Source organism: Parus major, chromosome 12, assembly GCF_001522545.3.
Source record: "Parus major isolate Abel chromosome 12, Parus_major1.1, whole genome shotgun sequence".
Taxonomy (NCBI): domain Eukaryota; kingdom Metazoa; phylum Chordata; class Aves; order Passeriformes; family Paridae; genus Parus; species Parus major.
The window spans coordinates 2,542,949-2,558,411 of record NC_031781.1 but is presented as its reverse complement, the minus strand read 5'-3'; the positions used below and the strand labels follow the sequence as shown (position 1 = coordinate 2,558,411).

The 15,463-nt window shown below is 38.7% G+C and overlaps 1 protein-coding gene across 12 annotated transcripts in view; it reads right to left on the bottom strand.

The window, feature by feature from the left end:
* The window catches only part of ATG7 (autophagy related 7), an 81,301-nt gene that overhangs the window by 31,353 nt on the left and 34,485 nt on the right, over positions 1-15,463 (bottom strand). Inside the window, exons 18-20 of one of the 12 annotated variants that reach the window (XR_004499206.1) lie at positions 15,345-15,446; positions 14,503-14,678; positions 2,881-11,038 (exon numbers count right to left, since the gene is read on the bottom strand). The exons of 8 other annotated variants lie outside the window; for them this stretch is intronic. Coding sequence is in view for 1 of the 4 variants with exons in the window: in XM_015640767.3 (XP_015496253.1) it covers positions 11,027-11,038 (12 nt within the window). In the remaining 3 variants the exon portion in view is untranslated. Of the gene's footprint in view, positions 1-2,880; positions 11,039-12,672; positions 14,679-15,344; positions 15,447-15,463 lie in introns of those variants that run through there. 3 more of the 12 variants (XR_004499207.1, XR_004499205.1, XM_015640767.3) reach the window with 3 other exon arrangements.

The window sequence follows — 15,463 nt, the reverse complement described above, 5'->3', positions numbered from 1 at the left end:
AATAAATGGTAAAAGAATGCATCCCCCAACTCACAATATGCAATTTCAATGTCATTACTTTTCTGTTTGGAACTAGAACTATCACACAGCAAATAAAGGTCAGCATTTGCCTTTATTCTGACTTTTATTTCCCCTAATTTTAAACTAGGTTTTGCTTGCTTTCTAGTTTTTCCCCTTCTTCCCTGAAATTACCATGTTAAATTATCATTACTGGTAGGAGTAGGTATTTGAATCAATTTAATTAATCTGAGTTACTCTGTGAAAGCAGACAAGTAGAGATGTGATTAAAACATCTTAAATGTATTTTTAGTTGTCATAATGTAAATCCAACCCTTAAGTGAATGGCCCACACAGGGATCAAACCCAGAAATTTGGTGTTTTTAGCACCATGCTCTGATAAATGGAGCCAGTTAAAAATAAATCACTTCAGAATATCTCTGGGGGTCAGATAAATGCTCTGGAGGACACTCCTGATTGGATTCAGTTTGTATTCAATACAGCAGGAAATGAGTTTTATTAGCAGAAATTGTTGCCTTTCAACTCTCTTTTCTGCTCACCCTCAGCAGCTCCCAGGAGATGCTAGCAGGTATAATAACCTATATTTTACATATCTTTATTTTATATACATATAAATATATATATAGGTGTATTTCCTGAGCCAGGCATAGCTCAGGATCATTTTCCTCACAATTCTCAGGGAGCCACAGGAACAATTTTCCTTCCTTGACCATGGGTTCTCTGTGGGCTGTGCACAAGTGCCATTCCCCTGGACAAATGTGGAGTTACAGCACCCTGGAAACCTGGAATAAAAACCTTCCTGCTCCCTTCCAGAAGAGAGGACTGATAAACATCTGGGCTCTGGAAATCACTTTGGGATGTTTGCATTTTGCAGCAGCAAACTGCTCTCACACTGTGCCACATCATCACATGATCCTGCACTTTTCCAAGAAAAACCCAAGTCAAGGGAAAAGGCTTCATTACCATCCACTCTTTTTTCTTAAAAGTTACATAATTACCGTGCAATCTCTTAAAAGATCTTATTTATTTTAGCTTTAATTACTCACTTCAATGAAAGGATTATTTCATCAAATATATCTTTTCACTTAAATAAAAAGCACAGCTCTCCTTCTCTCCGCTGTATATATTTTGTTTACCACTTGCCAAGATGTTATTTCACATATGTGAAAAGAAAACTGGACTGAATACATGTGAAATAAACTCTTGGCAAAGGCACTGCAAGGGCTTGCCATTGAGAAGATTAGATTCTCAAGAAAAGCATTCTGACTTCTCCAAAATCAACAAAGGTATTAAAACAAAAAACAACAAACAAAACAAACCCTCACAGAAAGGAAAAGAAAGGATTTTTCAGGTAACTCTGAATTTGTTTTTAAGGTTTTTCTCAGAAGAGCTGAACATCTCATTTGTGTGTCCCCCAAGAACTTTCCCATGCTGAGGAAAGGCAGAATTATAGAAGTCCTGGTTTTATTCCACTCTGTGTTCCTCACTTGTTTAACAAGACTGAAAACTCCTGATTAAACCATCAACAACTCTGATTAGAACTGGTTTTATTGATTAGAATTGTTGTTAGAATTCTCATTAGAATTGTGGGAGAGATCACTTAAATTCTGTGGCTCCCCTTGATTTCTGCTCATCTTGCTTAGCCCACAACCCACATTACCATCTATTTTAATCCATTAGAAAGGATTTAATTACTGATTTGAGAGCTCCATTTTGAGAGATGTGAAAAAGCAAATTTCTGCCCTCCTTTAGGCACAATTCTTGCAAATCAACACTAAATACAAGACAGGAATTTGCTACACGTTTGCATCTCTCCAGTTCTCAGCTGGGGCAGAAAACTCTTTTCAGCCAAACAGATGCTTGTAAAATTGAAAATGAAATTATTTCATTTATCAGCTTCATCTCACCAAATGTGCACAAATTCAGCTCCCAGGAAAGTTTTCCAGGTGTAGATTTACTAGAAGGTATCTCAAAGATGGAATTTTAGGAGACACAAGTTCAGGAAAAAAAAAACATTACAAAGCTGCTACATAACTTCAATGTTATAAAGAAATATTTTTTAATACTTATTAAATTATCATGTATCTACTTTAGGCTATCCATAAAATACTGCTAAAATCAGATTAAATTACACCATCAGCTATGCCACATTTGTCCATAACAGTTCAACTGTGCAGCTGGGACTTCCCAGCAGCCAAAAATATAAAAGTAAGTAGCACAAACACCCATGAAAAACTCCCTTTTAAAATAATTTTAAAGCTAGCCATTTTCTCACAATTTTTCAAAACTTTACAGGTGAAAAAAGCAGTGAGATTGAGCTCCCTGATAAAAAAAAAACCCACAAGAACAGAAACAAAACTCGGGAAGGATTCGAGGATCCCCGATCGCTCCTTTTCTGCAAGAAATTCACATTTCTTCCTAACCTCAAAGAGAAATCAAAGATCCGAGGAGATTTCTGACAAATCAAACTGCCTTAATTTATCTTAAACAACAGATTTTGGTTCAAACCCAGTTATTTTGGAAAAGAAATCACACTTCCACAACACAGCACAGAACATTGGTGGCTTAGAGCCCTTCCGTGCCTTATTGGCAGGAATTGTTGCCTTTCAAGTCTGTTTTCTCCTCACCCTCAGCAGCTCTCAGGAGATGCTAGCAGGTATAAACATGCTTTCTTTTAATTACAGAACTGGATTACTGCTGTAACTGATTCCCAGCTCCAGCAAATTATAATCAAGTGCCCATTGTGCATAACAATCATTTAATGGCTGACAAACCATAATAAAGCAAGCTTTAATGAAGAAAGCTGGAAAGCTGCCCGAATTTTATGGCAGCACACTCCAAGAGAAAGAGTTACAATCTGTATTTAAGATTAAGAGAGCCTTTTAATCCAGATGGCCAGAATTAAAACGAGGCAGTGCAGGGAAATTTTGATCAAAAAGCTAGTGCAACATGAAAGTCCCAAAATTCCCCCAGTAAACCACGGCTAATTATTTCAAACAGAGGCTGCACGTTCGTTTTGTATTGGGAAGAACTCTGAGGGAAACACAATGTGAATATGTTCCTGTGATAATTCACTTCACCCATTAGCTTTCCTATCATAAAAGAAAGCAGCAAGAAATCTCTCTGCAGGCAGAACAGTTAAATAATAAAATTTTCAAGGAATTTACAAAATAAATGACCAATTATTTCAGATTTGCAGCTTTAAGATACAGCTGACTAAAACTGAATCCATCTAATTATTCTTAAAAAGTACACAAATACCAATTTTTAGCAGAGCAATAAAGCAGTGAGAGGCTCAGCTTTTCAGTGATTCTCTTTCTGCTGCTGGGGGTTTTGTAGAAACCCCAGCGTGGAGAGGTACACAAAGACATTGACTGCTCAGCTCCTCTACAATAAAAATATTTGTCTTTTGCAAAGAGTTTATGTGTTGATGAAATAAAACCTCAGTCAAATTCATCAATTAAACAGAAATCATAGAGTCCTGCCAAGTCTGAACTTGCACAAAGCCAGCTTCATTTCACCTTCTAAAAACACCCAAGAGGAGCCCATTTGGGACAGCTCCTTCTTCTCACTCTGATCTTTACATCCATTTCTTTCATCTCCTGGCTGAGGCCAAGCCGGTGCTGAACTGTGACATAAATCACTTTGGCACAGCCAGAAATACTGATTCTGACAGAAAAATAAGGAATTCTTTTGAGAGTGGGCAAATCCCAGGGAATAATGCTGCTCCACAGCATCCTGCTCCCTCCCAGCAGGAAAACAGGAGTGATCTGGTTTCTGACACAGAGACTTTCTGCTCTTCCAGAGCTGGAAGGAGATCACGGCATCTTTGATTTGTATTTTGTTCTGTTTCATGATTTTCTGACAGCAGTAACCTTTGAAAGTCTGCCAGGCTCCCTCGAATGAGGAAGGGCTGACAAAATCTGATCACTGATGTCACTGCTGTCCATATTTATGTTTTATGTTATTTATGTGCACACACAGAAGGAATTTAGATCTCTCTGCTCCCAAACACACACCAAGGGCTGCTGCAAGCACAAAAGCTGCCAGTTAATCTGTTTTTTTTCTGTAAAAAGGGGCAACATTTCTACCTCAGGGATTAAAGGAGTTGAGGGAAAATTTACTGAGAGTGTGACACATGCAGAGGTTTGACAAAAAGGATATCAAGACCCAAATATCTGAAACCTCAGGCTCATCCTGGCTGCACAACATCTTTCATTTTCCCTCTGAACTCTCTCAGGGTGAATAAAATATTATTGAATGACTCAAAATCAGAAAAGAATTCCGCAGTGAGCGTGAGCTGGATCACAAGCTGTGCTGCTGGTGGTAGCAGCATCTCCTGGATTATTTGAGGATTATTTTACTGCAGATTGAGCAGTAAAAAGCAAATCCTGTCCAAAAGCAAGAGTGATGGAACTGCTGCTCCCTCTGGGACAAGGAGCAATCCAGGATTGTTCAGTCCCCCTTATCCCAATTTTTCAAACGAGCCTCTTGTGCAATGTCAGGGTTTGTGCTGCTGTGGACAGAACAGGGCACTGCATTCCTGTGCCAGGAAAATCAGAATTGTCACTCACAAGGGTTTACACACAGGAAAAGCCAAATCCAGTGGAGCTGTGATTATTCTCAACCATTCAGCACAAACAGCCCTGAAAGGAGGAAAATCGAAGAAAAGAAAAATCACACGTGAAATTTCTTAATGAGAGACACGGGAGGAAAATCTAATTGAGGAAAAGAGATCAAAATTGCCAAAAGAAGATGCAAAAAGAAGCTGAGAGTGCCTGGCCTGAACTATTCCAGCTCCTCTTCCAGAAGAGACTCATGGAAATGAGTGAAGTATCAGAGTCAGGCCTGGGTCTGCACTTGGGAATTGGCTCCTGCTCCAAAGCTCTGCTCTCTGCTGTACAAGGGAATTCTTAGGATAACTAAGTTAAAAATTACAACATACCATACTGAAATAAACACTGGAGAACAAATAATTATAAAACAGCCATTAAAATGCCCCCCCCAAATCAACACAATTGTTTATTTGTGGAATGCCTGCAATTGTTTTTTTAAGGGAGTCATAAAAATTCCTCGCTCGCCAGGAGTCCATTCATGAGGGCAATGAATTTCCAGAAAATCCAATTTTTTACACAGCTCAAGAGAAATATATTTGGATATAAACTTTAAAAAAAAAATAGTGCTTTTAAACTAATAGCTTTATTCCTTAGAATGAACAAAGACTTGCCTGCAATGTAAACAATGAAAATAAAATTAAAAAAAGGAAGACCACAAGTCTTGTAACCTAAACACAATAGCCATTGTCTGGACTTCCCTATTTCCATGAAGAACATCTGATTTTCATTTTGGATTAGAACATTCTGCTAAAATTACTAATATACTGGGATAAAACTTAATTTAAAATTTCCAGATGAACAACTTCAGCTACGATCTGATGGCTGCTCCCTAAGTGAGAATTCCTGTTTTAACTGCGGAAAAACGATTAAAATCCAGCACTGAATCCTTGTTGCAATAAGTTTTGATGATCTCAGAGAGAACAGTAGAAAAAACCACCACATAAAACTCAGATCCACTGGCAGCTTTTGTCACTGCCTAGCCAGGGAAAGCTTGGCTCGTGGCCTGATATGTTTGTAATTCCAGGAACTTCCAGTGTTTTTCTGTGAAGAGATATTCAATTGCCAGGGATAAAAATTCAGCTTTAAATGTGCTGGAGTTGATGGTGAGAACAAGGATGACAAACTCCTGATTTTTTCACTTCCTTGGCTCTTCTGCTGAATAAAAAGCGATGGGGAAACCTGAGTTGGCCAAAAAACGGGAATAGAAGGGGCTCCTTCTTTTTGTTTGTGTGAGGGGGGTGAAAACAAATCTGGGAATTGTTGGTGATGTCAGCATGCTCTGGTTTGCTGCAAAAACACACAAAAGCCAAGAGCTTCAGCACAAAAGCTGCAGCAGGAGAGTTTCAGCCCAGCTTTTCCATCTGCTCCGCTCTTTCCATGGAATTGGGGTGAAAGAACAGCAGAAACTCCAGTGAAAAGTCCAGAAAGGTCTGTGCAAAAATAGGGGCAGAAAGAGACATTCTCACTCTTGTCTGAATGAGGGCACACAATCTGATTCTGACCATGGAAATAGAATATTGCTTTAAAAAAAGGTATCTGAGGCCATCAGGACCCTGTGGAACCTTAAGTTTCCAAGAAACTCCATTAGTTACAGGCATGAGGAAGATAGAGGAAAAACAAGATTAAAAAAAAAAAAAAGCTTTTTTTTTATATAGATATAAATGTTAGGGTTTAAAGTGTAACTTTTGATGTTTAATTGTCAAATGTGGAGGTAACAGGCCTTGGCAAGAGCTGTGGGTTAGAATAATTCCCCAGGCACACAGGGCTGAGGGAGGCTGCTGACAAGGGGCAATGGGATGAAGGAATATTTCCCCCCAAAAAATGCCTGTAAATTACATAAATTACACCTGATACTCAACAGGCAGGAAAAACAGGTACTGACAATTTCTTATTGCTCAACTGGGATGCAAATATTGGAAGGTGCATGTTTGTACAAGAAGAATGGAAAATCATCCAGAATATTAAATTGACTTTATAGGGAGAACAGAATAAATGCTGGGCTCACTAAAGGAATAAATAGAATAAAACACAGGGCCTGATCCTAACCTCTAGTCCAGTTTTTGTACAGAACAAATTTAAATATTTAAATGCAAACAAAACAAAAAGTATAAAAATGAAGTATAAATCAGTTAACAGCACTGCAGTATTACTGATGTAATTCATTAGTCCAGTAGCTGTTTAAAATGGAAGTGTTTCCAAGCATAAATTGAATAAATGCTGGATTACTCAACCAGATTATTGTGAAAGAACAGAAAGACTGAAGAAAAATTATGTTTTGTTTTTTTTAACAGGACAAGGCTCACGAAAAGTGCAAGAAAGGGCCAGTAATGAACAGCATTTTTTATAACATTTTGATACAAAACCAAGTCCATTACTGCAAAGTAAATTAAAAAAAAAATGAAACTATTTAAAATTGAAATAGTGAACATTGAATTATTAGTTATAATTTTAATAATTAGTTATTGAATATTGAAAATATTGAAAAGTAAATGTCTAGAAGCATTCCTGTATCAGCTTACAACCACCACTAGAACAAAAGAATACAGAAATAACAGGAAGCTGCAAGTGTTGAGTCTGAGAGTTTACCATGAAATAACCTGAAGTAAATCTGCAAATCCAGAAGATGAAAAGATGAATGTTTTTATTTCATATTTTATTTAATATCCAACATCCAGAGGATGCAAAGGAGATGTTCAAAGCCAATGCAAACAGAGAAATTATGGAGAACAGAAATGTTGGGATGCTGGGAAATCCAAAGGAAGCAAGAGATGGAACTGAAGTGAGTGAATGAGACAGGAGAAATTCAGCACTAAATTCACTGCAATGATACATCTTGGAGAACTAAAGCAAAACTGAGAAAATATTAAAAATAACAGCACTGGAGGAAGGTTTAAACCAAACTCTGTTGGATGGGGCTGGAGCACTTTATAGTAAACTGGAAGAGCACAATAGGAGGATGGAAGGTTTTGAATGCTTAACAGAAAACATTTGTGGCCCATGAATGAAATAGTTCCAGCTCCCAGCAACAATGACAAAATTGTCCCAGCAAAAGGGAAACCAGGAAAGTCTTTAAGAGCAAAAATAATACCAGTGGTTTGCACAGCAATAACATCTGTGACTTATGTCAATATAGGCACAATAAAGAATGAGAGCTGTCTTCATTCAGCTTTAAAAATACCTTTGGGTGGGATACAGAGAGAAAAATGAGCTGAGGGCTTGCAAGAGTGGAGAAATCTCAGCTGCTGGGTTTTGTGGACTAACAGGATTTTCATAATTGCCATGAATTTATAATCTGGGCAAGAGGTTGTTCCCATTCTTCCCTTCTGCCCTCCAACTCTTCGACATCCGGAAGAAACATTTTTGCATTTGAAGATTTTGATTCTGTGATGCCCTTCACAGCATGGAATGAGAAGCCCTAAATTAAAATATTCCACTTGGACAATGCAAGGCAACACTTCAGAGCAGGACACCCTTTCCACACAGTTGGCTCTGCAGGCTCTGATTTACCTCCATGTGGTGAGAAACACGCTCCAGCACCAGCCTGCTGTCTAAGCTTGGTGTACAAGCCGTGCTCCTGCAGAATCAGGAATGATGCTCTGTGCTTCCCCACCTGTTTCCTTGGAACAGGAATGCCCTGGTGAGCCTCACATGGATCACACCACGCAGTGTGTGGGGCTCCTGAAAAACCCTCCCTTTGGTTTTTCACTTGGCTCCTCTTTCTGTGAACCCCATAATCCCAACCTGCTCCCAGAGTTCACCCAGCTCCTGCAAATCCTCTGGAATGTGTCCAGCTCGTCCCCCCACCGCACTGTGAGCTGCACCTGGAATCCTTTGTGCCTTCTGCCTGCTGTGCCTACCCTGGGAGTCACTCCACAGCCCCAAGACAGAGATTTCAAAAGGTACAAAACACAACAGGTATGAAAAATGACAGGTTTTACTCTGCAGGGAAATGATTTATTGATGCCGAGAGCTTAATTTAGTAATCAGACACTATCCAAGAGAACAAAAAACTCCACTCGGCCATGGGACAGTTAGATGAGGAAGCTATTCCAGCTTTTGCTGTAGTTTTGTCCCAAATTCAGAGTTAAAAAGACTGGGGAAGAAGTTATCCAATGCACTGAAATCCAGTGTCATGCTGGATTTCACCCAGGGCTGTACCTCAAAGGCAGAAGGCACTTAGTCATATTTCTCCATAACTAAATTCCTGAGTCACATTGCAGAGGGGAGAGTCAAAGGGAGCTCAAGAACAATCTCTGCCATTACATATTTTCTCATTATAGTATTGCTTGTAAGGAATTAATGTTGTAAGACTTATTTCAAAGCTTAGAAACCTTTCATCATTGATTATGGCTCATTTCTCATTCAGACTCACATTAATTCCCACAGCACTAATTCTGCATTGTGGAATCAAGAGCAAACGATGACTGCTGAGCTAATTTTAAGAAAGCAATAAATAATTTGCAATTAATCATCTGTTAAAGCAATAATCCTTTTGAAACATCTCTGCAGTACTACAGACTCCACAGAAAGGAATGGAATGCAGCTGTCTAGAGAGCGTTTCTGGATGTCACAGCACTCTCTGAGCTGGGTTAGGGAAGCAGTGTCAAAATGCTGCCAGTTTTATCCAGCTGAGATTAATGAAATGATCCAATGGATGTGAGATGCACTGAACTCCTAACTCACCCAGAGAAGAGACCTTGCAGCAGCCCAGCACACCACAGAGCTGTCTCACGTCTGCATTTCCCCTCTAATTACACTACCCGTGACTAAATTCTGCAGGAAAAAAAAAAGCCAATTTCAGCCCTTTGTTTCTACAGCCACGATTCCCCATTTCCCCTGGCCTTGCTCAGACCTCCATGACCATTGCTGTCGCTCATCCTGCTCCCAGAATGTTTTATCCCAGAGATCCAGCCCAGCCCCAGCAGCTCAGCCCATTTCCTCCCCCACAAGCTCAAGAATTCCAAGTCATTTCAGAAATATGATCTTGATCACATCAACTCTGCTGTACCTCACTGCACTCATTAAGACTCATTTCTCCCTGCAAAAGCTGGATTTATTCCTTTCTGTACATTATCCAGTGATCTGGAGACCTAAAGAATGCTCCCACAAAATTCACCGGTGGCTCGGTGTCAGTTCAAAGCTGTCAAACCTGCTGATTCATTTCAGCAGCATTTACTGTGCTTCATTAAGTCTAGATCTCAATGTTTTCAACAAAATAATGAAGTTATATATAACTCAAAGCAGCAGCACCAATAAATCCTTCAAGCCTTTGGCAACTCCTTTAATCCAAAGTAATCGTGTTTCCTTGTATAACAAGTCTTGTGATGTCTCTAATAGCATCTCACTATAGTAACAGCAACCTTCATGTTATAGCTCTCTGCATGCCTCCAGTATTAACCAGATCCCAGATTTAAATATGAAATTAGAGAACTCTTGATACTCTTCCTGAAACAGATATGCTAATCAGAGCCCCCCCTTCCTCCCAAATTTATAAAATAGTGCAATAAAGATCAGGCCCGTGGAGCTGTCGATGCTGGAGTCAAAGATTGCTGGTTATTGCTGTGCTCTGTGACCTCATCCCTTCACATTAAAATACCAATTCTAAACAGCCACTCTATTCTGTAGGCAGTTTTATCTGCCACAAGCTTTTTCTCTGCTTTTAAACAGAAGAATTAAAAAAAATTAAAAAGAAAAATGTCACTAGAAGGAAGGATTGCAGACTTCATGCTAGAACTGGGAATGTCATTGGCCTTCAAATGCAAAGCACACAATGATAAAAACATTTCTTCTTCAATGGAGAGATTTCTTAATGAAAGCAACATTCTTCTATTTCACAAATGAGCTGAAATCCTAGTAATTTTCCAAATACAAAGACTTTTTTCTAGTATTGTCCTGAAAACTCCTGCAGCATCCTCCAGCAGCTGTTCCTTAATGGGACGTTACTGCTCACCAACCTTGCTTGAATTTAACCTCACTTAGCAGAAAACCTTGTGACCTCCATGCCTCAACTTAACTAAAATGATGTTTAACAGCATTACTTCCTCTTCCCAAATCTCCCAGAACCATCTCTAATTTCCACCACAGAAAAAGGAAACAGTCAGCTCCTTGAACTTTATCACCATGTTTGGCTATATTCAAGATTTGACTTTGCTGAGCAATCCAAACATAATCTGCAGGCATAAATATACAAATTAAACAATATTAAATTGCATATTAAATGCATTCAACAGTTTGATCCCAATACTAAATTATAGATTAAATCCAGAAAGCAGAAGTATCAAATGCAAAGAAGTTTCTTTTAGAGGCTGGAAATAAAATCTTATTTTGCATTTGCATCATCTTTGCCTTTTACCCTTTGCAGATCCAGTAAGAATTAAAATCCAGCTTCAGTTTCATGTCTGTCCCTGAAAAGAAGCCCAAAGTATCAGAATTTATTAGATATGTTTTGCCTGTGGAGGAAGAGATTAAATGAGTTTTAGTGCTGGAGTTACTCTTGCAGAAAGGTGAGCACAGCAATCCCAGGTACAGCACCAGCAGTGTCTTCACAGGCACCACGTGTGGCAAAGGCAGACCCAGAGATTAGCACACATAAATCACTCACCAGGGGAGGAAAAAACCACCCTCCTCCATTGCCAGCTAAGACAACTAACACAAAATGCATGTTTTCACAAGGGCTATTCAAAGAAATAGCATTAGTGGGGAGAATGAGTCACGGGCCAGCAAGCTCCACACACTGCAGCCACTCAGAGTGAGAAGACAAAGGGAATTAGGACTTAGATGATTATTATTTTTTTTTAAATAACCAAGAAGCATTAGCAAAACCAGCTGCTGCACTGTAATATTTCTAAATAGCTTTGTTATGCCTTCATATTCTCTTCCAGTAGGAGTTTTCTGACTTGCATTGGGTTTGCTGTTGTTGGCACGCTGTCTCAGTAGACATTAGACAAATAAACTTTTCAACAACATAAAGACTTTTAAAACTGTATCTCTTAACCCCTATCCCCTTGAGAGGCTGGAAAGTGGTTGCTTAATTCTTTACAGGTTTACTTGTGCCTCCCTTCTCCATTTCTGTGACTTTCTTTAGCTCCCAAAAAATAAATAAGTCTCTAAGCAGTTAGCTCCACCTAAATCACAGTTTGTATCTATTTCCTATGCATGGATTTTTTGTATTTGTTGATTAACCTATTGGATTTCACACTTGACTTGCAGGGGATTAAATTCCTTGCCTGGTGGCCTTGAGTCAGTGCTTTACAATTACAGGAGTTTATTTTGTACATAACAAGTACTTCAAGAGAACCCTCATTTTCAGATGACGAAGTACTGATGTACTTGCACATGTAGAGTTTTTCTCCAAATTTATTTCCATACTCTCACAGATTTGAGATCATTCCAACTAGACCAGTTTTATTCTGTTTACTTTTGTGTTTTAACTGGAATAGAGTCAAATCACCTCTTGTCTTAGAGAGTCCTGTACCATTAAATGGCCATTTTGCAGTATTTTACACTTCAATAATCAGACAACAGCTGCACATTTGCCTTCCTGCACAGAGATGGCAGCAGAACTGCTACACAGACTTCAAACCAGCTCCTAATCACATTCCAGCCATGAATTTCCTTCCCACAAGGGCTTGCAGCTCAGCCTCACTTTTAAAAATCCTGTTGTTAGATTTCCAGATCTAGCATTTTCTATTTACCAAAACCACTCCTATTTATCCAGTAAAACTGCATTATTTTAAGGTTGCTGTGTAACAATTAAATGACTAAAAATCATCATCACAAATTGTCCTGTATATGGAAATAACAACAAACTCAGTAACTGACAAGCAGCTTTTGCTTTGTGAAATATCACATGTAGGAAAAGCTTTGGTGTCCCAGACTCCACACTACAAAATGCAATAACTCATCACTAATTTGAAGCACATTATTTAACACCTAAAGTGGGGTTTTTAAAGGGTGAGAGACCAAGAAAACAGAAACTCATCCTAAAACTTTTTTTTTTTTAAACATTATTGCCTCCAAACTTAAAAGTGAGACACTCTTCTCTTGGCTAATTCTTTATTACATGTATAACAATGCAGACTTTTAAAATGTCTCTTCATGAGGTCAGGCACAACTTTAATTTACAATTTACAAGATTTAACTTTCCAACTAATTTGACCCTAAATCAGCTAAGAGAAGTCACTATTAAGGCAAAATTACCAGCAAAGAGATGAGAACTGATCCTTATCTTCTCAGGCTCATCTTGGAATCAAAGCTGGGTTTTAACTAGAGAATTGGTCATTAATTTTCATCCCTCCTAAGGTATCAGGTGGTTTCTCCAGGACTCCAGCCAATTCCATACAAACAGCTATGTTGCATGGCAGATTTCAGCTGGGAGCCAAGTTTTAATGTGCTCCAAAAAAGTGTTGGAGAAAGGAAACTTCAGGAGAAGCTGAACTACAGCGAGGGAAAGGAAACACCAGCATTCTGCAGAGATGTTCATTAAAGTGCAAACACCAGGAAAATATTCAAATATTTCAAATGGAAAGAGAGCTCAGGCCAGTAAGAGCTGGTAAGTATTAATTTTAAAGGCTCTCAAATCTGCCTGTTTTTTAAATTAGTGTCAACCAGAACTCAGCAGCAACACGGATGCAAATCTTTAAACACTCACACTGGTAAAATTTAGTTTCAATTCAATTCAAAAATTCAATTGTTCACAAAGGAAGAAACTCTGAGACATGGTGAAAATTTAAGCTGAGAAGTTGTTTGCTATCTGTTTTCCATCTGAGATTTCCACACAGGAACGTCTTAAAATCGATGTTCTGTTCTTAAAATTTGTGGTGCTTAATTTCCTCTGTGAATTAGCAACTGCTGGCATTAAAGAGAGGCTGTTGCTAAACCCACAGGATTTCCCAGCAGCTCTTCACGTTTCAATCAATTATAATTATTCAATCATTTATAAGCATTTCCTAGTTTCACTTATATTTACAGGAAAGTCGGTTCCAGAGTTGAAAAGTTCTGAGTTCTGCACTGCTGCTTGTGCAGAAAGGTTTTGTGGTGTGAATCAGATGGTGGAAACCACAAAGCAGCCATGCTCCTGGGGGATGTGAGAATTGCCTGCAAGGGTTAATCCTGACAGAAACACCCTCAGAGAAGTTCAGGAGATGCTTCCAGAGGAAATCTGGATCCTCAGGAGGAGGCAAACACGGTTAACAATGAAAATATTCTGGTGGACAACATTTCATAGGCTCCAGGATGATCAGAGCACATTGATCCCTAATGAAGTGACTTAATTAACACCTGAGGGGTGCTGAGGCAGCCCTGCCCCAAGACATTCCCAGCACCTCTGGCTAAACCTACAACAATTGGTGTTTATTGAAATAATCTGGAACTGACTTGGCCAGCAGCAAACTTTTCTCTCTTTTTTTAAAATGCTTTTATTTAAATGAGCTGCAAGGGCTCATACACTCTTGGACTGAGATGTACATTGGAGAATTTATGGTCTTAATTAGAATTTTAAAAGTTTATCAGCGTGTTTGTCTGTGTTGTGTAATTTCTTATTCTCCACATGAGAATAACAGAATGCATCTTGAACACTCTATTCATTCTTCTTTGTGACAAAGTATATTGGAATGGAAGAGATTTAATCCCTGAATTATATTACTTCTTCACTGGAAATTCCTCCTTCAAAGGAAGAAGAGTCAACAGAGTTTGAAACTTTTTGTAGAAGAGAGTTGCTTCCCCAAAATTAAGATTTTACAGCTTCAGTCTAGCAGTTCCCTTCAAAATTCTGGGGTGCTGTGTTCACCATCAGCTAAAATTACTCTCAAATCTTCAATAAAGTACAATTTACCATCATTTACTGCCGTGGCACAAATCAAAACATTACCTCATCAGCTGAAGCACTCCTTGTTTAGGTGATGATCTAACGAGGGCAATTAAAATCAGTCACAAAGAATAACAATTGGACTGGAGGTGTTGTTCTTAATAAAAGAGGAAAGGCCCAAAAGCCCAGAGCTTCCTTGGGAGAGGATGGCTGATATTGATCACCTCCACTGATCAATTCTGTCCAGAAAGAACAACACCAGCCAGGAATTATTGTCTGCAGAAGCTTCATGAGGAACACGGAGTGCACATCAGTGCTGCTCCAGGTTTTGTCCAGGTTTTTCTTGCAAAGCCTCTTCCCCTCCCATAAAAAGTGATGAGATAATAAATTTATTCCTATCAGCACTTCCCATTTTATAGTTACAGGAGATGGACTGTGAAATTTTACAGAGAGATTTAAACTCTATCCAAGTTTTGACACTAAGACAGCAATTCAGTTAAAAAAGCAGATAAACCCACCCAAATGCCATTATTGCATTTCTTTCAGCGGGGCTTTTTTTCCCCATATATTTGACATTTCAGACAAAAATGATAACTGGATACCAACCAGCTGTCCTTCCCTCCAAAAAAAAAAAAGAAATGTCTGCACAAGCCCCTCCCTGCCCTCCAGGGACAAACACACATTTATTCAGATTTATCAGGAAATGGGAGTATTTGTGCACATCACTCGCTGATGGAAGTCCCAGGAAGATCATTTGAATATAATTAATGATAATAATTGAAATTATCAGTGAAGGTATAAGGGGAAAAGCAAGGAGCTCATGTTTTGGTAGTACAGGTATTTTTAAACCCTTCCAAAAGCAGCAGAAGGCATCAGCAGGGGAAAAAAAAATAAATAAAAATTACCATTATTCAAAGAGCTGGGAAACACTGCTTGATGAATGAAGAAAAATGATGACACTAATTGACATCATGAGAAAACTCAGAAAGAAAAAAACAACCCACCTCCTGAAAGAAAACAAATT